We start from the raw sequence: 22,044 nt of genomic DNA on the forward strand, positions 1-22,044 counted from the left end.
GTCATAAAAAGCAAGCCATGACTTGGTCAACCCAGCCTAACCATTCGGTCCTACTTGTTCACAAGAATGGTCCATAGGCCATCTAGATATGATGGTTTGACAGTTATCATTCTGAAGTCTGAACTACGCTTGCGCTTCATGTAACCCAATTTATTCAGCAAGGAAACTCGTGTTATATGATCATTGAATGAGATGGAGTATTCGAAGCATGTTCATTAGCTCGATGGATCAACGAGTCCCACAAGGCCATAACTCAAGCAAATCAGCACCCGAGTCTGCCTCGTTCCAAGTTGAGTTGCAACTTGGCTACAACCAATTTGATTAAGCTTAATAATTCGAACAGATCTCCTGTACAAACAGACTTGCACAGGCACGCACGCACATACAACACACACCCATGTACCCGCACCCACACCCACATACATAAACGCATACACAAGTGAATGAACGTCACTGCTGGATCTGCTGATAAGCTCCATGCCATCCTTGCTTCAGATGCAAGAATTGGTTTGAATCGACTGAAAGGACAAGCCACCTAATTGGCTTCCTGATACACCACGTAAAGATGAGAGAGAGAGAGAGAGAGAGAGAGAGAGAGAGAGAGAGAGAGAGAGAGAGAGAGAGAGAGCAACTCATTGCCAGGTAAAACCAGGTTTTACTTCATAAAAGATGAGAAACGATTAAGACCAATCATTGAGAGACAGAGAGAGCAACTCATTGTCAGGTAAAACCAGGTTTTACTTTCATAAAGATGAGAAACGATTGAGACCAATCACAAAGAAAATTGCACCTCCTTTGAAAGCAACATCCAACTAGAACATGAACACACAGGTCGAGCAGCTACACAGCAAATGTAATGGTAAAGGGTAACTGAGAACATGACGCTGACACTGACAAAAACAAAAACAAAAGGGAATTTTGGGGCATCAATAGTAGATTTTGAAGGAAAATAAACAGGAATACATTTACACACGGCAGCTGCAAGGCCTTACCTTTGCCATGTTGCTGACATCATATACTCCGTCTGAATCCTTTCAAAATAAAAGTAATAACTTGATGGTTGTTTGCACCCATACATCAAAGATCACTTTCTAATGAAGACATCTTCCTTTCCAAATAACAATAACACTTGGCCTCAATTTCTTGAACAAATGTATCTAAATGAGGCACGTTAATTAACCACATTGCCGACCAGATTTCAGCACCATAGAATTCCCAGTCCAATGGAACAAGTTGGGACCAAGCAAGATATCCTCCAAACCATCCAAAATTACATGTAGAAATCTTTCTTCCTGCAAAGGATTATCCAACATACTGCATCACGAATCCACACACACACACACACACACACACAGCAGCAGCAGCAGTAGCATGGATCCAATATGTGAACTCTCTGCACCATTATGTTTGTCATAATCAACGATGTATGCACATTATACCACAAAATACACAAAGTATCCATCGCCATCTTTTCCAAAAGGAAATCAGTAGCACAGATGATAGGGACAGAATAAACATCATCGACAAATTGGCATACCCCAAGAAGGGGACCCAAATAGAGTAACCTTTATAACCCTATCATTGGTTAATGTTGAATCTACACAATGTTTAAAAGCTTTCTGCTCTATGGAAGTTTTACTAGCTTACTTCAAGCTTCAAGCACTTGCATCCATGCGATGAAACTTTAAATCAGCTTTTACACGTACAAATCGACAGCCTCATCCTTCATTGTCATAATGCCAATGCCCACAGCAGATCTTGTTGGCATTCTATCAGGCTGATCCTGAAACTTTCACTTATGTAGCCCGTCAAGTGTTTTCCTTGAGTAAAACCATGTTTTGTCCCATATGCATACCAAAACTTACACCCGGCCTCGTCAGAAAATGTTTGGAAGGTTGATCAAGATAAACATCTGAACAATATAGACTTGAAGTTTATAAGCCAGACAGCCTCGCCATGATTGACAAAGGAATCCAAAACAAACTATTAAAAAAGGGGCAAAGAGAAGGAAATCCAAATAGTTGGATTGCAAAAAAGATCAAATCCAGATACAATCCTAATATGATCTGATAGAAACAGAGTTGTATCAGGTGTTCAGATCTGGATTCAGTAGATAGCCCCATTTCCACCTTCATTTCATGTCATGGCATTCAAATCATGGTCCTGCAAAAACCCAAAATTTAGTTTATTTGCTTTGATGGCCTAAAATCATGCAGACCCAACTGAATCACTAGACTACACGTCTCATGCGGAATTTAACCAGGGCACAGATCCCAGCGAACATGTTTTCTAACAAGATACAGCCACAACCCACAGGGATCCATATGGACCATATCAAATATATGGGACCTGGATGGGTCAGAATCAGTTCAAGATACATGCAATGAAGACCCTACTTTTGTTAAATAAATATCTTTGAAGTCAGGATCTCAATTACATATGCCCTACCTAATTCAAGATCATCCACACTCATTAATAAAGGCAATGAAACCCTGGGAATCAACATATACTAGAGCAGTGTGAGAAATATATCTTGAGATATTCTCAGGAAAAAATGAATATATCTCAGGATATCTTTAACATGTTTGTCTAAAAATACCCCAAAAAAGTGAAAATAAAAGATTACTTGCAAAGAAGAAAATTAAGTAATGGTTTCATGGTAAAATTGGGACTGGTTTCATGGTAAAATTGGGACATCATGATAAATTAAAGAAAACGATGAATTAGATGTTACATTGGTTTTTGCTTATCCACCGTTTGGGCTAAAATGCTAAAAAAATTAGTGCGCCAAACCCTATTTCAACAATATTTATGGAATAGATGATGGATGTGAACAGATCAGGTCCATGTCAGATGTAGGCATTCACTGAATCTGAACTAAGATAGGGACATGGATAAGAAAAGCTTTTACTGGATCTGGATCTGAAATAGCTAATTAACGTAATTGGATACACATTTGCAGTTAACCAGGTTTCAAGTCCGATTCAGATTTAGTAACCGAAATCAGATTTACCAGTTACAACTAAACAGATTCAAGTTGGTTAGATATCTAACCCAAACTCATATCTCTGGCACTCTAATCATGGTTCAAACACAGATCAGGATATCATGATAATGTGCATTTTCTGTTTGTTTAAGTTTCGTCAATATGTAACAAAATATCATAATAAATTCAATTTATCAGTAATATTCCTGATAGATGATGAATCAAGATATAAAGCAGGGTGATTGGGTCTGTGCACACGCATAAAGGAAACAACAACAACAACAACTATGCCTTCATCCCAAAACAATTGGGGTCGGCGATATGAACCAAAAAAGAAAATCATTCTGGGTCTTCCACATGAATCCTTCTCCTCCAATCATTTTTATCCAATGCCATGTTCTCGGTGAGGTTCAAAGCATTCATATCCTTTCCTATCATCTCCATCCAAGTCTTCTTAGGCCTACCCCGACCTCTTTTAACTAATATATTTTCCCATTTCTCCATCCTTCTAACTGGAGCATCATTAGGCCTTCGCCGAATATATCCAAGAAAACAATAGGTAAAAATACAAAAATTATATAAAGGAAGAAGGGAAAAAGAACACATTTGAATGCATTTATCTTGACCTTCAACCCAGTGTATCCAAAGGCATAGAAAACATTTTTGTCCAAGTCCATATTGATTGTTGTACAGACTTTTAGACAGAATAGATTTGAGACCAAGTCATCCAAGCCTGTGCCAAATCACAAAGTGATATTAGGCCAGACATGAACCAAGTCTTGTACTGCTAACACTGCCATGAGGATTTACCTTCAAGAGGATCCACATTCAATATTGACAAATGGCAGCATATAAGTAAATACTCAAAGACAAAAGCCTAACTCACCTAAATCTGCCATATTATCAAGTTTTGCAATAGCTTCAAGGAGGGATTTCTCATGCTCCTGCACAATAAATGAAGCTCCTCAAATATTTCTGCTAAAAGCTGATCTTCAAACTAAGTAAAAACATCATCTAATGCCTGGAAAAGGTGACAAGTGGATTAGGAAAGGAACGTTACTCTGAGAATCAATTTGGCCTTCTCCACCAAAGCAGGATTAGGATTCTCTACACCACATACCCTTTCAACCTATCCAACATAATTCAACCCATTAAAATAAAATTGAAACAAAAACTGAAGTATAGAAACTGCTTCATTTTGTCCAACAGGACAACTATGACTCTGTGGCTGGACAGAGTGACAGACAACACAGACAATATCCAAGGTTGACAGGAAATGGAAAAAGTAAAAGAAAAGAAAAAACAAAAGTATCATCCATTAGAATAAAGGCATTTAACCAAAATAACTTCAATTTCACAATTATATAAAGGAAGACTAAATTACACAAGCTAAAGATAGGAAGGTAAAGTCCATTTATTGGTCTCATAGACAGCAAGGGACTGTGCCAGATCCTTGAAATAAAGCAATCCAATTTGAATAAACATTATGCAAGTGCACAAGCAGCAAACAGTAAAAAATATGACATGAAAAAAATGTAAGAACCAATAGACTGTCACCTGTATTCTACGTGAAGTAATGAACTCCAACACAGTAAAGAGATAATTAAATATTTCAATGACATAATTAAATATTTAATGTGCGGTTTTATGCTGCCATCTTGAGCTGTCTCGTGCTATTGAAAACATAAAGAAAATATAAAAGAAGAATATCTACCTTAGGTTCTAATATTATACTCTACATTCTCCAATTTATTTTTATTCACTCATGTTTCTGAATCTCTATCAACTGACTTCTCCACACACCTTTCTTTTCCAAGCCAGATCACTATACCTGACCTGGAGCATGCAATCCTTTGGTACTCACAAGAAGCATCTTCTCCCCAAATTCACCACCCTTCCATACCTGAAAAACTTAAATCCACCATTAGATTGACAGTGTGATGAACTCTGACCTGTTTTCCATATTATATGCACTAAAAGAGAAGTCAACCTTATCTCATGCAAATGGATTCGCAAGCTAAGATTTTGTAAGGCTCTTAACAAAGGAGCGTAGTTGACAATAATCCTAGGGCATGAACAAGTTAGTTGATCTAGGCCAGAGGACCAAGAAACCAATATTTTAACAAAGTATGACATGCTATGTCACACGGACACTCCAATTTTCCCTTCATACCCGTGTTGACACGTGTGTCCCCGTGTTGACACAAGTCGACACTTGGACATGCCATTTTATGCCATTTATAATTTATAATTATATTTTCAGTTGTTGTTGTTTATATTTTCAGTTTATAACTTTATATTTTCAGTATATATATATATATATATAGCTGAGTCCCCGTACCCACATTTTTTTAAATTGCTGTGTCGTACCCTCAGTACTCATGCCCGCACTCGTACCCATGTGACATAGATGACATGCAATTCCTGAAAATGCTCTATTTGGTAAAAATACCAAAACAAGAATCTCTCGTTGTCCCAAAGCAATCTTCACAACTTTATCTGATAACAGCGAAGGAGATCATTTAGCTCTGATGGTCTATGATGGAAGAATCTTAGAGCAAAGTTGGACAATTCAATTGCAGCATTTCATCCTATTGTGGTAACTGGTAAGAGAAATAGATAGAGATTGCACTCCAATTGGGTACCTTCGCTCAAGGCACTCTTCTTACCTTCTAGCCCTTCATCTTTTTTTTTTCTTTTTTCCATTTTGATAAGACCCTCAATTATGAACCTTACGGTAGTGTGACTCGTCCATCCAGATATCTCATTAGAACCTGTATGTCTTCACCTAAACAACTCATGAAATCCTAGATATCTGCTGGCTAACTCTCAGTGTGCTAGATATCTGCTGGCAAACTCTGTGTGCTTGTTACATGCTTGGTACATTGCACACCGAATAGAGGGCTGGATTATACCGGACGCTTAACAGTCGATTTAGTACAGACATCAGTTTGGGTTTCTTCCCATTTCAAGAAAGGGTAAATACATATGTTTTTTGCCCATTTTCTATCGTGTTTTTGTTGGAGCAATCCATCACTTGCAATTTTGCAATTTATCATTAATGAAAAATTGTTCCATACCAACGTCATTCAACTTTGAGAAGGTTGCAATCATAATGCCAATTTTATGAATTAACTTCAGCATCTTGAACTTTAACACTGTTGAATATCTTCATATCATCATTGTGTAAGCTAACATTTTCCCAGCCTTCTTTTTTGGCTGAAATCATTGAATAAGATTCCAGAAGCCTTATATTCATAAAGTGAGGTTGAAGTTATCTTCTCTATATAACCTATGCCATATAGGTACCAATACAGGTACTTGTTACACTATGGGTTACGAAGGGGATGACACAGAAATTTCTAAAAAGGTGGGTATGTGAGTACATACTACATATCTACATACATATATAATAAAATCATAACAAGAATAGACATGTAAAATGCACAATTACCCTACAGTTTACAAAATGCACTATTTATGAAGTTATAGACTGTCAATTACAAACTATAAGTCAAAAGCATGTCAAAGGCATATAGACTAGTTCATTAACAAATAATGACTGGAAAATTATATAGTTAACAGTACACTTCTGATGTGCAATGTACCAAACTAGTCTTTTACCAGCTTCCCTTTTTGAGAAGCCCGTCACATGCCTTCCAAAAGGACTGCACACACAAAAAGTGCTTGGGAGACCCTCATTTTATAGAAAGAGAGAGGCACTTTACTCTTGTCTCATGGGACTATTTTTCTTGTGTTTCAAAAACAAAAGAATGAATTACATTGGTGCCTTACATTAAACCTGCTTCACCCACAAAGTTTGTGCTGCACACTAAAAACGACTTTAATACTAATGCATGTGGGACCCATTTTCAGTCCCATTCTTCTTATTAACCATGTATAGTTGGAACTCAAGACCAGAGTTACCGGAAGCGCCTAGGCAAAAGGGGAAGCGCGCTTCCCCGAAGCGCGAAACGTCGCGCTTCCGAAGCGTGAGGGGAAGCGTCCCCCTTTTTTGGGAAGCGCGCTTCCCTTTTATGGGAAGCACGTCCCCCTTTTATGGGAAACGCGCTTCCCATAAATGGGAAGCGCGCTTCCCCCACGCTTCCCCCACGTTTCCCCCACGCTTCCCCCTCGCTTCCCCATTTTTTTCATTTTTTTCGCTTCCGGTTCGCTTCCTAGGTCGCTTCCGGTTCGCTTCCTAGGTCGTTTCCGAGACGGTTCGGAATTTTCTTCTAAGTGGTCCCACGCTTCCCCGCTTCCTAAATTTTTTAAAGTGCCTCGCTTCCCGCTCCCGCTTCCCGTATCGCTTCCCGCTCCCGCTTCCTCGACTGGTAACTCTGCTCAAGACCCATCATTAGACCATATAACCCATAAATTAGTTGGACCAGCCCAAGGTATAAATCTGCATTTATATTATAATCTTCATCCCAAAATTATTATCAACCTGGTGGGCCACTTAGTTTCAAATAAATGCATAAATTGTTATAAGAGTATACAACAACAACGCCTTCATCCCAAACAATTGGGGTCGGCGATATGAACCAAAAAGAAAATCATTTTGGGTCCTCCACATGAATCCTTCTCCTTCAATTATTTCTATCCAATGTCATGTCCTTGGTGAGGTTCAAAGCCTTCATATCCTTTCTTATCATCTCCATCCAAGTCTTCTTAGGCCTACCCCGACCTTTTTTAGCTAATATATTTTCCCATTTCTCCATCCTTCGAACCGGGGCATCATTAGGCCTTCGTCGAATATGCCCAAACCATCGTAAACGATTCTCACTCATCTTATTTTCAATGGGTGCAACGCCTACCTTCTTACGTATTTCCTCGTTCCGAATCTTATCTTTTAGTGTCTTTCCACACATCCATCGAAGCATACGCATCTCAGTTACACTCATTTTTTGAAAATGATGTCTCTTGGCAGCCCAACATTCCGTACCATGTTGGGCTGCCAAGAGACATCATTTTCACAAAATGAGTGTAACCGAGATGCGTATGCTTCGATGGATGTGTGGAAAGACACTAAAAGATAAGATTCGGAATGAGGAAATACGTAAGAAGGTAGGTGTTGCACCCATTGAAAATAAGATTCGGAAAATGATGTATATATAATAAATTGCTATAAGAGTATATATAATTAATTTATTTTTTGGTTTAAATATATATATATATATCCATGTCCTTGTGTCCTAATTTTCAAAATTTTCTCAAATCTGTGCCTCATCCATGAATCATGTATCCATATCCACTAGTGCCTTTGTGACATAGGCATAAGTACTGACTACCGGTTTGGGTAATTGTGTATCGCATTGGTACAGAGGCCTGGTAGAAGCATAGCTACCATAAGCTTCTAAAAAGCTCGGAATCTCACTTTGCAGGAAACTCGCTTTGGAAGCGGCTCACACCCACTTCTTGTTCTGGTAACTATGGGAAGAAGTAAACCATGTTATGTGGCATATAATGAATGCTTATGTTGCTTATGTTACAGAACAAATGCTTATGTTACAGAATCATATCAAGAATTATAAATAAGAGAGGCACTTATTTTTAAGAACAAGATTTTGCCATATGAACTTATGCATTCAGATCAATAATCACGAGAACATTATCAGGCAATTCATGACAATAATGCTCATGTATAATTAAAAAGTTTTTGAATCAAATGAATAACCAAAAATTTGGACCAGATGGCTACACCATCACCTCACCTCATGAATGATCATATGCGTCTCACGAATCTCAATCTTGTCTGATCCTTTCTTGACACCATCACCCAGTAAAGGGGCATAACTCTTGCCAGGGTGTACTTTAAGTGATCCCCTTCCTTTACCTGCAACAGGCATCTGCCTGCTATGCCCCGTTGATTTCACAGCCTGTCCAACATTTCCTTGATTTATGGGTGTACCTTCACTCCATTGATTGTCTATAAAATGTGCCTGATATAACAAGCAAACCATAAAACAAAAGATGCACAACTCAGAAATATAAGGATTTAAAGCATATATCATGGGAATTACAAGAGCACCACCTACACAGATATTGATACAATTGGGCTAATGACATCCTAGCCATGTTCAAGACTAAGGCAAACTAAAAAGATAGACAGAACCAATGAAGTTTTAATAGTGAAAATTATCTTCATCAATAAGGCAAACTGATGGCGAATCATAAGGTAAAGAACCATTCTTACTGAATGCATTGCTGCAGATGAAGCCTGCACACGAGATATATAGTTTGGAGATGATGTTGTAAGATGGCCCGATGGAAGTGCTGATGAGGATTGCACACGAGGTAAATAGTTTGGAGATGGTGATGCTGTAAGATGAGCTGTTTTCAGCTTCTTGTGAGAGCTTACAAGTGTTGAACCAGGGACCATACCAGGAGCATGAACGGCATTAGATAACAGTTCTTGCGAGCCTGTAGCTCCTTTCCTCCATTCCCTGCTTTCAATAATTTTGGGAAAAAATATCAAAAACAAGAATGCACAAATACATACAGAGACAGATACTAATGCCAATAATCACAAACCTTATGTGCCTGACCAAGTCATCCGAATCAACTATTGCTAAGCTTTCTATATGCTCAACGTCTGAAACCCTAAGCTCCTTTCTCAGTTGAGATATAAGTTTCTCTTTGCCCTGAAAAGAAGAATATTGACATATAATTTTTGTATTGAAGAATGTGGGCTGAAAGAAATTAAAAAAAAGGATAAGCATTATAATTGCACAAACTAAACAGCCCAAAACCAAAACGCACCAACTGTTATGACAGCCACAGAATATTTTAGAAAGCACAAATGTGCTAAGACACATACCCAAGTAAGATCATCTGATTGAGCAATAAAAGCTTTTAAAACAGCATTATATGCCTCCATCTCTAAGCTATGGATTTGTCGTTCCATATCAGGTGAGACACCTCCCTGAGGTACTGATGTTGTTCGAACTCTCATACTATCAGTCAACCGCAGCACTCCTCTATTAAACCTGTTGATCTTTTGCACAGGGAGATCATCATCTGTTCCTGTTCAAAATACAAGTCAGATGACTTTTAATGTTTAAATGATTCCCGTCATCAGTAATTTTCTAGAATTTTTCTTTCTCGTCAGAACACATTATACAATAGCAGAGAAAACAAAATTTCATTAGTCGGTCCATGAAACAATACAAGAAAAACAATGAAAACACTAAGTTGAATGTACTATGCAGTTAGAAAAAAACTACAATCACATAAACCCACAATCAAGGTTTTTCATATATTTGACAAATCAAGGTTTTTCATGGATGCAATCATGCAACGCAAAAAGCCATAAAAGCAGTTCTGTCATGGCTCATGACAGATCATAATTGAGGCCTCTGGACCAATTAGCATCAAACAATCCATGAATAAGCACACTCATGAAATTGAAGCAATGCACTTAAAATTTTACATACAAGTGAAAAAAACAGTCTGGAGGACTCAAGAAAATAATCCCAAAGAATAAAAGAACCGTTCTAAATTTCTAATAGTATGTGAGCTGCCACAATCAAGCTTTGACTAAACATGAAGAACTCTAGCTACATTATCACAAATCAAATTCATATATAGAACCACACTCTGCACACAAGAAACAGCTCCCCCCCTCCCCACCTTTTCCACCCTCCTCTTTTTCAGACTAAAATAAACTTTTCTTAAGAATCAGGGTGACAAGGAGTCACCAAGGGAAACCAAGAGTTAGAAGAATCGACAGAGGTAAAGTTCAATAGTCAAATTGAAATCAGAATTGGGCCACATGATAGGACATTAGTCACCAAGCGGCATCTCTTGTTAGGTCTCACAAAACTGGACCTAGCATAAGAACACTGATGCAAGACTCGTCCTCAACACCCAACTGGAACCCTGATCATCCCAGCTTAAAGAGTTGGTGGAAAAAGCTATAGTACCAAAAGAGGTGCCCGGAAGTTTTGCTATAAAGCACATACTGCACAAAGATTATGAACCCCTTCAAATTCAGGTTTTAGTGACATCCACCTTGTCTAGAGACAATAACCAAGTGAAGATAGCCAGATCTCTGTGATGGTCCCTGCCCTCAAAACACATTATAAAAAACTCCAAAACCCCTCTTGCCAACCCACCCACCCCCCACCCCCCAACAAAATAACAAGTCACGTGTTGATTTGCAACGAAGCCCATACATATTAATACCAACCAATGGTTTTAGCCTAGTAACAAATGCAACAAAATGCATATTGAAAATGCAAATAAATGAAATGTCCCACTAAGAAATACATCAAAATGCACATTCCAACCAAACAATATACTACCAATTGAAGTTCAAACAAGTGAAGCAGAGTTAAAGGAAAAGCGCACCATTTTTTCCCAAATGCTGTCCATTAATATCAAAGAAATACTAAAAGAAAGTTTTAACATTTCCCCAATATCAAATAAATGATAGCAGATTCCATACAAAGAAAATTCAAATTCATTGCTGATCTTACTGCTAGTCCACAATCTACAACTGCAATCTTATCATTCCACAAAATTACATTGTTCATGATGCACTTGGTTCCAATTTCCCCTTAGATCATCTATCAAATTAGAAAACCTCCAAAGCTTCTCACGCAATCCATCATAAAACGAGAGGAATCCAAACTCCCTAAAGCCCTACCATAGTGCACATAAACCACAGTTTTCCCTCTCTCACACAAAAATTCAAACCAAAAGAAATCTTCATAGAAGTTCGCCCAAACCCTAATCTGCATCACTCAACAATCCAAAACTAAGCTCAAACCCCAAATAGAGAATCTAATCCCTCTTCTGGACAAACCTTTCAAACTAAACCCTACTCAGCAACACGGATCCCAACTCAAATTTAATACATCATCTTTTCTAAAAATCGAACCCTAAAAATATACAAATCCAGAATCCTAGAAGAAAGAGCAAAGAAAATCAGAAGTTCACCCATGCCCTAGACCACAACAAACAAGATCGAAAATAAAAAACCAACATAAACGGAGAAAGATTGTCGCCTCTAACCACAAGCAGGCTTCCTTCTTCAAAACCAAATACAAAATCCTAAACGGTAGGAAGAAGCCAAGAATCAACAAAATCACACGAAACGTCATCCGAAATCAACCCTAAACCCTAAGAAGAGAAGCAACTCGGCGTTATCCCTATTCGCGGACAAATATGAAGCCGAATCTCTAGAAGAAACGTCCAGATTGAACCTTCAAAGGCCAAAACAGAACCCTAATCCACAACACAAGTTCCATCTGAAACCCTAACCCTAGAGAGCGAAATATGACGCATCCACTTCTGAAACCCTAAAAAAACACAAAAAATCCCAAATGAATGGAAACCCCTCAAATAATCCCATTCTCCCCCAAAAGACACCAAAATTTTTTAGAAAAAAAATAAAAAGACGAAAAATACATCAAATTCCTCACGATGTAACCGCCAAAAAATATCAACCAAAACGAAAAAAATCTACGCATTAGAAGCGAAAAGTATCAAAATAGTGTGTGTGTGTGTGTGTGAGAGAGAGAGAGAGAGAGACCGCTGCTATCGAGTTTCCCATATTCCATCGGCGACGTGGAGCCGTACGACCATGGGCGGAGGGGCGGCGGAAGAGCGGAGGCGAACCGCCGGAGAGCGGCTGCCGTTGGCCGGAAATCTCAGAGAGATGGCGAGAGTTTTCCGGCGAGAGACCGACGGAGACCGCGTCGGTTTCGGGGTGGCAAAAATGGAAAACGAGTCGGAAAAATCGGAGGCCTCGGGAAAAGCAGTTAAGGGAATATCCGCTTTCCCGGGAAAACTTTTACCCAAAAAAATCCTTCTCCTCTTTGTAAATGACGGAAATATCTGCCTGCGATTTCGGCAAATTGACGAAAAAGGTCATAACTTCTGGAGATGAGATCCACATTTATTGCGTCATTTTTTATCAAGAATGAGGGTTCATCAGTTATTTAGATAAACTTCTTGATTTTTGCTACTGGGTAAGATGAAAACTTTAGGGATATTTTCTAGTTTGTGTTCAAAACACGGTTTGGGATTAAAGCGGGAAAAGATTGTGGTAATTGGTTTGCTTAATTTCCCGGGATCTCTTTTTGTACGACTAATAGACGAAAATACCCCTAGATTTTCAAGATATATACGGCTAGCCCTGTCTTCTTTGGAACTCACTCAAAGGTCAAAACCCTAGAAAATTACAGTAGGTTCATTTCTAACTTGAAATGCTAAGAATTTGGAGTGGGATATGGGCCAAATCATGTTCGATCCGAATCCGAAAATAGTAGGGAGCATGTCCAAACCCCAAATAACTTCAGTCAGGTAGATCTGAATCTGGACCCAAAACAACTCCATTATTCTAATGGAGCGTTCGCAAATGTACCCATGGAAGGTGCACATTATTAATTAATTTTGATCCGTATCTTGGAGCAGATCCAACATAAAACGACAGCCCAAATCGAAGTTTGAACCCAAAAATGTGAAAACATGGTACAATGCCCATTTGGGAGAAATGTGGAGTTTTCAATATCATTCCCATCATTTAAAATATGATGGGTTTCATCGTACATTCAATCATAACCATATAGTCAAGGGCTAGATGGTTAGCTGGAGTGCTAGTATTGAATGTATAATGGAACCCATCCTATTTCAAATGATGGGATGGGCGTTTCAAAAAGGTACTTGCACAGTTGCATGTGTTTTTTTTTTTTTTGTCTAATCCAAGTTTATCGTTACTTACACTAAAAACTATGTTTTGTATAAATATATTTAACAGAAATTCTTGATTTTTGGTTAATCAAGTTTCTGGTGTATATATGAACGGTTGATTTTTTTTAGAGTTAAAAACGCATTTAAACATGTAAATTATTTAAACTAATACATGTTTTTTACTAAATAAAGCATAAAGATCCCATCTACGAGCTTAAATTATATATATATTACGGGCTACCCATCATCTGAAGCTCTACCCTGTATTTGCATCATCACTGGGAAGCAGATAAAGGTGGTTGAGGAAATGGTCCTCTCTCTCACTGGGAGGCAGGAGGACGATGCGGGAGAAAGGGAAAAGAGCGAGCCTTACATCCGTTTGCGCACCCATGCAAATGAGGAATGTGTGGATGGACAGCGTCCACTGTTGTTCTGTGCCCCCACCTCTCCTACAAAACAATAGCGGATGGACAAGAACGAACAATTTAAAAATAATAATAATGGTGCATTGACAGGGAGTCCTGAAATGTCCGCATACAATATAGGCCAGGACGCGCTGTCTGAGATTCAAACGCACAGGTATTTGATTCGCAGACAAGGGAGGACAACGACACAATGTCCCGTCCACAAGCAGCCCTGGATGAGGAGGTTTCTGTTATTTAGTTTTTATTTTTTTCAAAAGTGTCCACATTGTCTTGTCCTTCCCTGTTCCAAGAGGGAGGGCAGAACAGAGTGAGACGTCCACACAGGACACAGTATTGTGCATCCTGCATGTGTGGGCCCCACGCGGTGAGAGTCCCACAGGACCGTGTCTCGCAGAATCAAATGCGCCGTTATTGTTCATATTCGGCGTGCTGAGTCTTTTTTATGAGTACCATTAGGGGCTCCCTTGGTTTGGTAAGAGTAGTCAGCATGTCAAGAGAGATTGCAAGTTCAAAACCCACACGCATATAGGTGGTTGAATAACTGGTAGCAATCTGCCCAGCATCCCAGCCCCAATTTGCCTTTCGAAAAAATAAAAAGACACCTTTTATTAGCTCAAGGCTTTAAGCTAAACTTGAGTTGAGCCACGAGCAACTTCATTTATTTTTCAGCCCTACTTTAACTCAGGACAGAGCCACGTTATTGGGAGGGTGGGCACATGCCCACCCTAAACCCAGAAAACCCCTAAGGGAGTATGGGTCAGGGTTTTCTGGGTTTAGGGTGGGTAGTGCCCTACTTGACCTGCGTGAAATATAGGTAGTGCCCAACCTGATAGGATCAAGGTGGGAATCAGTATCTGACACAAGGGGTTTGATGGTCGACAACTCAGCCCAGCTCTCTCCTTTCCCAAATCCATCTCCCCTGATACCCTAAGCAAATCCCCCCCCCCTCTCTCTCTCTCTCTCTCTCTCTCTCTCTCTCTCTCTCTCTCTCTCTATATATATATATATATATATATATATATATATATATATATATATATATATATATATATATATATATGTTGTGCATATACGGAGAAACAAAACTCGAATTCTAGGTTGAGAATTAGAGGAGTCCAGATTCCATCGATTAGCTTGTAGAAACTAAGACCGTAGTGTGTGCAGAGGAAGAAGAACAACGAAGAGGATGAAAGGGGTTTTCGATAAATGACCTACATCAAGGGAGATAACGCACATCAATTTTCTTACACGGACTTGTGCACAGATTTTCGGCTCTTATAGCCCCCCTTTAAGTAGTCGCTACCTTTTCAACATAACAAACCCCAAGTTATGGGCTCTTCACGTTCTGTAATTGACCACAAAATGTGGAGTTGTAACTCTCCATAACCTACTGATTAAGCCCTAAAAAAGAGACCTACCTAGTTTATGCGTGAGACTCTATGGTCACAGGAGAACTGAATCCTATATAGGATTCAATTTATGGATCCAACATCTCCCACTTGACCATACGGGTCGAACACCTATATTATATCATGATCGATGCATTATGTATTGCACTCATAATTATATGACATCATGAGATTTTACATATATTGGTTAGATTTCTTTTTCATGATATATCCTTATCATGAGGTTGTTCACAAAATAGGTTATTTTTTCATCATGTCATAAATTTTATCATAACCTTTATTGTATAACAGTTTATTTTAAGTATTCATCATCCAGAGTCATACAATCCACAGTTCTATAGAAAAAATGTAACTGCTTCATAATGTGGGTCTCAGGTAATCATGGGGTTATTGTGAGACTTTTCCATGACCATAATATAGGACATCATGTCTACATGTATATCAGTGGAGTATTATAAGATCTATTAATTCATAAATTTATGATTTGCCAAATATAACAAATATTCTCACTTTTCAAACTTTTCTCATAGTTTATACTATCAAGTGTTGATCACCACATGATCATTTTAGAACATTATATCGAAATAGTCATATATATAACTGACCATGTTGCATTTCATGCAAAAGCTTTAAAACATGAAAAATATCATTTCATGCATTCATATAAGCATATCATAAGGAGCATTATTTATAATGATTATTTATCATTATATACAAATAAATATCTTCACATGCATGGGTAAAATAATAATTTAGCTCTCACTTTTCCAATGCATTGCATTTAAGCAATATTTGCATTAAGCCTTAACATCATGAGGTTTTACGTACACTAGTTGGACGTTTCCTTTATGATATATCACCATCATGAGGATATTTACATACCAGGTTGATTTTTCTTCATAAAATAAAGCATAAAACCCATATCCAAATCCAATTTGGATATTCACCAGAAATCATATCCAATAGGAATAATCCCATTACCATTTGAATATGCCAAATATGAAAGTCAATCTTAAGGCTTTAATCAAACTACAAGTTTGTGAACATATAAGTTCAGATTCATTACCGGATTCACTCAACAAAATATATTTGTACGAGTCCATGTCCAAAACCGACTCGAACTGTCATGATCCATATTATAAATAGATCTCTAGACAAGTTTAAATAAAACCATAGATCATACAGGATTTGACCATAACCCAAATTCATATCCAAAATCATACATTTCAAATACAAATGAATCCATATTACACATCCAACATTCTACTTATCTAGATTTAACCGTGTCAAACCCGGACCCATACAAAATATATATCATTATTAGGTTGAAATACTATCCAGATTCAACATGATGTTTGAATCGCCAAAAGTCCTGCACACAAATCAGATTCCATCCATCAAATGCTGGTTTTCAGCAAGTGAACCATGTACAGAGTCCAATTGATCAAAATAACTTGCATCAATGAGATCCCAAGAAGGAGTATGATGATAGGGATGATTGGAACCGAATTGGTTTTTGAGTGCTGCCTATCAGTGAAGAGAGCCACAAACAATCAAATCAAGGTGTTAAGCCCATGCCTTGATCTGACACCATCTCAAACAGGGCATTTTAGATTTGAGGATTTGAACTCCTCATTTTCAATTAAATCCCACTCAAATCCATGGATCTTTAGTTTATTTTAGCATATCTGATCTGAGATTCGTCGGATAACAAGATTCAAACACAGCCTTAACCAGGTTTTGGAAATAAAACTTATTTTGACACCCAAAACCAAGTTTGCCATCCAAACGATTTTTAAAATCACTAATTCCGTTATATAACATCTCAAATTGCGTGACTATGTTGCCTAGGAGAAAACTTTAATGCATTGGCTGATCTAAAGTTGCATCTGTTACACCATTGTGTTTTTTCGCAGGTACGTAGCAGTGGGCAATGAACCATTTCATACAATGTCACTTTCCAGAGTGTCACTTTTCCTTCCCTTAAAAACTTCCAAAACGCCTTAAATGATGCAGGATTTGGAGACAAGATCAAAGCGAACTGTGCCCCTAAACGCTGATGTCTATGACTCTAGCGTCCCATCTGCAGGAAAATTTCGTTCAGACATTACCAATGAAATGGTAATACCAATAAATCAATTGCTTCAAGTTTGTGCTCTCTCTCTCTCTCTCTCTCTCTCTCTCTCTCTCTCTCTCTCTCTCTCGAGAGAGAGAGAGAGAGAGAGAGAGAGAGAGAGAGAGAGCCGAAAGTAATTCAACATTACCACTCATGAAGATCAACAAAATGTTGAACCCATGAACTGAACAAGAACAAAAGCCAAAACAAATAAAGAAAGCACAAGAGAAAAGAACATTAGACAGATAAAATGGGCTCACGCCATAGCCGCGTGCCCAGATTGTGACAAAGGATAGGTAGCATCAGCAGGAGGGAGTGGAAGATCACTAAGATGCATACGCAAGATCGCATAAACATCTACCAAAATTTTATGCACCAGGTTTTGAATGTTAACTCGAATATGACGAAAATGAGCATCGTTACGCGCCATCCAAACAAACCACCAAGAGGTAAGCAACCACGTCCGCCAGATGAACCTCCACCTCTTGCTGCGCCTAATACAAACCGGCCCCAATATCAGATCTAGCGCAAATGACTCCTCCTTAACAAATACTTCCGGATGCCTCCAGGTTCTACTAAAGATTTCCATAAATATTGGGCAAGACCAGAACAAGTGAAACGTAGATTCTTCTGCAGCTTGACAAAGCACGCACCAACTCGGTAGTTGAATGCCCCACTTCTTTAAATTACTATGGGTCTGGATCCTATCGTGCAAAATTAACCAAGCCAGGACTCGCGAACGGGGGGAAGGACCCTTCGCCCAAAGCACATCCTCGGGCAACCAATCAGCCCCTGGCGGTAGCAACGATCTATAGACTTTTTTGGTGAGAAACTCTCCGCTTGGAGCCAACGCCCACTGCAATCACTGACCAAAATTTCCGGAGACCTCAAAATGGTCTCTAAAGCAGGCTAAAGCCCTCAACCACGATTTACGCAAGTGCGAGAGCGCCAAACCTCGGGTTCCCAGACGAACCGGAATAAGAGTTGGATCCCCATATTTAGCAAGAAGAAAACTAGCACAAGGGTTATCCGGTTGGTGGGCCAACCAACATTGCTTGACGACAAGAACAATGCTTCGCAGTCTGGGCACCGGGATGCCTAAACCACCCATACGCCGAGGTAGAACCACCGAACGCCAACCAATCAAGTGACGCTTACCTGTGAGTTTACACCCAGACCAAAGAAAGTCTGCCAGCAAGCGCGTCAGCTGCTTCTCTACTCCCACAGGCATCACAAACAGAGACATGAAAAATTCTGGAATAGTTGAAAGAACGAGAGAGAGAGAGAGAATGAGACATTTCAATCAAAAGAAGGTTCAAAATCTACAATCGATGATAATCAATGGTGTTTTTTTTTCTAACGATTGGATTTTTCATTGTTCGGACTTCCCATATTGGATTTTTATCATTCATTTAGTTAGCGACATGTTTTGGATTATGAATTTTCGATGATTAGATGCATTTTTTTAAGTCACTAACAATCAGTGGCCTACAATCTTTGTATTGTAAAGTTTTAAATGCATTGAGTGGTCCCATTTTCACATTTCAAAGAACATACCTATATGTCATAAAGTCTTTGTAAAACATATTTCTTACTAAATAAATTATAAAAAATATATATATAAAGTGGATAGATGAGATGCTCAAGTATTGAAGAGGAAAAGCTGTCCTATTGTCATTGGTTGTAAATTTTGGATCTTCCTTTGGTTGGACCTTTTTATATATATGCACACGCAAGCACATCTTGGGATTGTTAGGTTTGTCACAAATATCACCAATATTTTGAAAATAAAAAAATATCATGTTTTTCATTGTGATATTAACAGGATAAAAATGATTGCAATGTTTTTATATTATATATATTTTATATAGTCATGTAATATACCCAATGTTTTTCTGAGAAAACCTAGATTTCTCAAAATATCGTGAGATTTTCCCTTGCCGAGGTTTTCCAAAGAATGAGATTTGTGACACTGGTCGCTAGAGAACTGACCTCTCATGATGAGCTTCTCAGCTATTTAAGCTCACTTCCCCTGCTTTGCACTCTGAGCTTGGCAGCTTGGTTGAGTTGATAAAGGAAGTGTTCTCAATTGAATTGTCATCTTCACACTATGGTCTCCTTCTTCCTGTTATGTATTGCTTGAATTCTGATACAAGCTGACTATCAACAGGTACAAATCGTTCAGTTCCTGAACAGTACTGGTGCACCATTCACTGTCAACATCTACCCATTCCTAAGTTTGTATGGTAATTATGATTTCCCCATTAGTTATGCCTTCTTTGATGGCACCACCAGCCCAGTCACTGATTCCTCCAGTGGGATCACATACAATAATGTCTTTGATGCCAATTTTGACACATTGGTCTCGGCTCTCAAGGATGCTGGTGCGCCCAATTTGCCCATAATTGTTGGAGAAGTTGGCTGGCCTACTGATGGAGATAAAAATGCCAAAAAGTTTTATGATGGTCTGTTTAAGAAGTTGGCCAGCAATGTGGGCACCCCTTTAAGACCAGGATACCTTGAAGTTTATTTGTTTGCTTTGATTGATGAGAATGCAAAGAGTTTGGCACCCGGGAACTTCGAGCGTCACTGGGGAATGTTTACTTATGATGGCAAACCAAAGTTCGCAACGGACTTCGCGGGGAAGGACCCAACCAAATCACTCGTAGCGGCGAAGAACGTGATGTATCTGGCCTTCGCAATGGTGTGTTCTTAAGGAGGATGCTAATCTCACTGCGTTAAGTGCCAATACCGAGTATGCTTGTACATTCTCTGACTGCACTGCGCTCGACTACGGCTCACCTTGTGGCGGTTTGGATGTGAAAGCAAGAGCTTCATATTCATTCAACATGTATTATCAGACTCGGTCTCAGCAGGATGGCAGCTGTGACTTTCAAGGTCTTGCAACCCAGACCACGCTGAATGATTCGTTGCATGGGTGCAATTTTCTGATTCAGTTACAGCTTTCCTTTGCTTGGATGACCATGCCATCTCTATCCATGGCTACTGCAATGGTACTATTTCTAATTTATTTGTTATAATTTGTTATACTGGTTCTATTGTATGATCATAGTGACTTTTAAGCCAAGTCCGTGGACCATGACTGCATTTAATTTTTTTTTTGAAAGGCAGGCTGGGGTTAGGCAGATCCCCACCAGTTACACAACGTACCATTGGGTTTTGAACTTGCAACGTCCCAACACATGGTGACGTGCACTAACAGCTCCTACCAAACAAGCGGAGCTCCCAGTTGGTATGACCGCATTTAGTTTTATAGGTATTTATATTTTGTACATGTCTTCAGTTTATGAATGCAATATCTGGCTATTTGTTCCTTCTTTTTCCAATTTTTCTTCTTAATAAAAGCCGACTCCAGTTGTTTAGTGGTAAAGTTGCAACATGGTTTCTGAAATGTTTATGGTTGTTACCAGGGGCGTAGCTAGGGGGGGGGCAGGACTGGGCTGTAGCCCAGTCCTACCTCCCGAAACAGTTTAATTTTTTTTTTTTTTTTAAATCCCAGTTCTAGCCCAGCCCTGACTGCCGCAAATAGTTTGATTTGTCCATATGAAATAGATTTTTATTAATAATTGTAGCCATTTTTTATTTTATCTAAAAAAAAATTTTTCGGGGGCGCTGCCCCCGAACCCCCGACTATCGCACAAATAATTTTTTTTTTGCCACACCCATGTTTGCCCCCCCTTCACATGAATCCTAGCTACGCCCCTGGTTGTTACCCTATTCTAGCACTTGGTTTTTGTTTTACCTCAGTGCAGGAACCAACTTCCAGGTCCGTCCACAAAACCTTGATCTAAACCAGTTCTTGATCATTATGCTATGACGGTTGGCCGCCCTTTCGTCCAGACCCAATCCTCATATAGTCTGGCTGGGGACCGTACTATATCCTCTTGGGGGGCATAAGTCCAATACTATCCATCAAATTTAACCACTTTTGCTTACATACTTTACGATTTGTATGGAAACTTTAACCCATTTGGGAGCAGTACGTTGAGATTCCCCCAATATACTTTGTTGGTTGGAAGCAATGGCGCCGCTAAAGATGCAAATGGGTTGGATCCAAGATGAAGGTTTTGCAATTTTTGGCTGTTTGGATCCAATATCCGAATTCATATGTATTTAGCTGTTCTGAATCTGAACCATTTGCATCCCTGAGTGCCCCCAACAGCCACTGTTAAAAAATGAATTGGCAAACCCCAACACCACATCTCAACATCATTCACAAGATGCTTTTGACCCAAAGCCACATATTGGCAACACCCTTCTTTTTTTTTTTGGAAAATGGGGAAAAACCGCCTTGCTGACTGAATTCATTGAACAAGTCCTTGGGTGCGCAACAGAAACCACGCATATTTTGACAATACATGAAAATAGCATTTTCATCCCACTACCGGC

At 39.0% G+C, this 22,044-nt stretch overlaps 1 protein-coding gene and 1 pseudogene across 2 annotated transcripts; one reads left to right on the forward strand and one right to left on the reverse strand.

The window, feature by feature from the left end:
• Positions 1–1,406: 1,406 nt before the first annotated feature.
• On the reverse strand, positions 1,407–12,731 carry LOC149827633 (protein EMSY-LIKE 3-like). Of its 2 annotated transcripts, XM_090019535.1 has the most exons (8): positions 12,525–12,731; positions 9,807–10,012; positions 9,521–9,630; positions 9,183–9,432; positions 8,701–8,928; positions 4,047–4,115; positions 3,873–3,930; positions 1,407–2,163 (listed from the first exon to the last, which is right to left on the reverse strand). In XM_090019535.1, the coding sequence occupies exons 1-8, from the start codon at positions 12,550–12,552 to the stop codon at positions 2,156–2,158; spliced, it is 957 nt and encodes a 318-aa protein (XP_089875661.1). In that variant the 5' UTR covers positions 12,553–12,731; the 3' UTR covers positions 1,407–2,155. The 2 variants fall into 2 exon arrangements, with proteins under 2 accessions (XP_089875661.1, XP_089875660.1); XM_090019534.1 differs by lacking the exon at positions 4,047–4,115 and having other exon boundaries at positions 1,407–1,912.
• Positions 12,576–21,077, forward strand: LOC149827634 (glucan endo-1,3-beta-glucosidase 8-like; annotated as a pseudogene).
• The last annotated feature ends 967 nt before the right edge of the window (positions 21,078–22,044 follow it).

The sequence above is a fragment of the Nuphar pumila genome, chromosome 10, assembly GCF_984573655.1.
Source record: "Nuphar pumila chromosome 10, dmNupPumi1.hap1.1, whole genome shotgun sequence".
NCBI classification, from domain to species: Eukaryota; Viridiplantae; Streptophyta; class Magnoliopsida; order Nymphaeales; family Nymphaeaceae; genus Nuphar; species Nuphar pumila.

Coding starts and splice junctions, on each gene's coding strand:
- LOC149827633 (XM_090019534.1), bottom strand. CDS start 12,552: ATGGAATATGGGAAACTCGATAGCAGCG. Junction 3,931..8,700: donor CGCATATGATCATTCATGAG/GTGAGGTGATGG, acceptor TTTATTGTGCAG/GAGCATGAGAAATCCCTCCT. Junction 1,913..3,872: donor TGATAATATGGCAGATTTAG/GTGAGTTAGGCT, acceptor TATATTGTTCAG/ATGTTTATCTTGATCAACCT.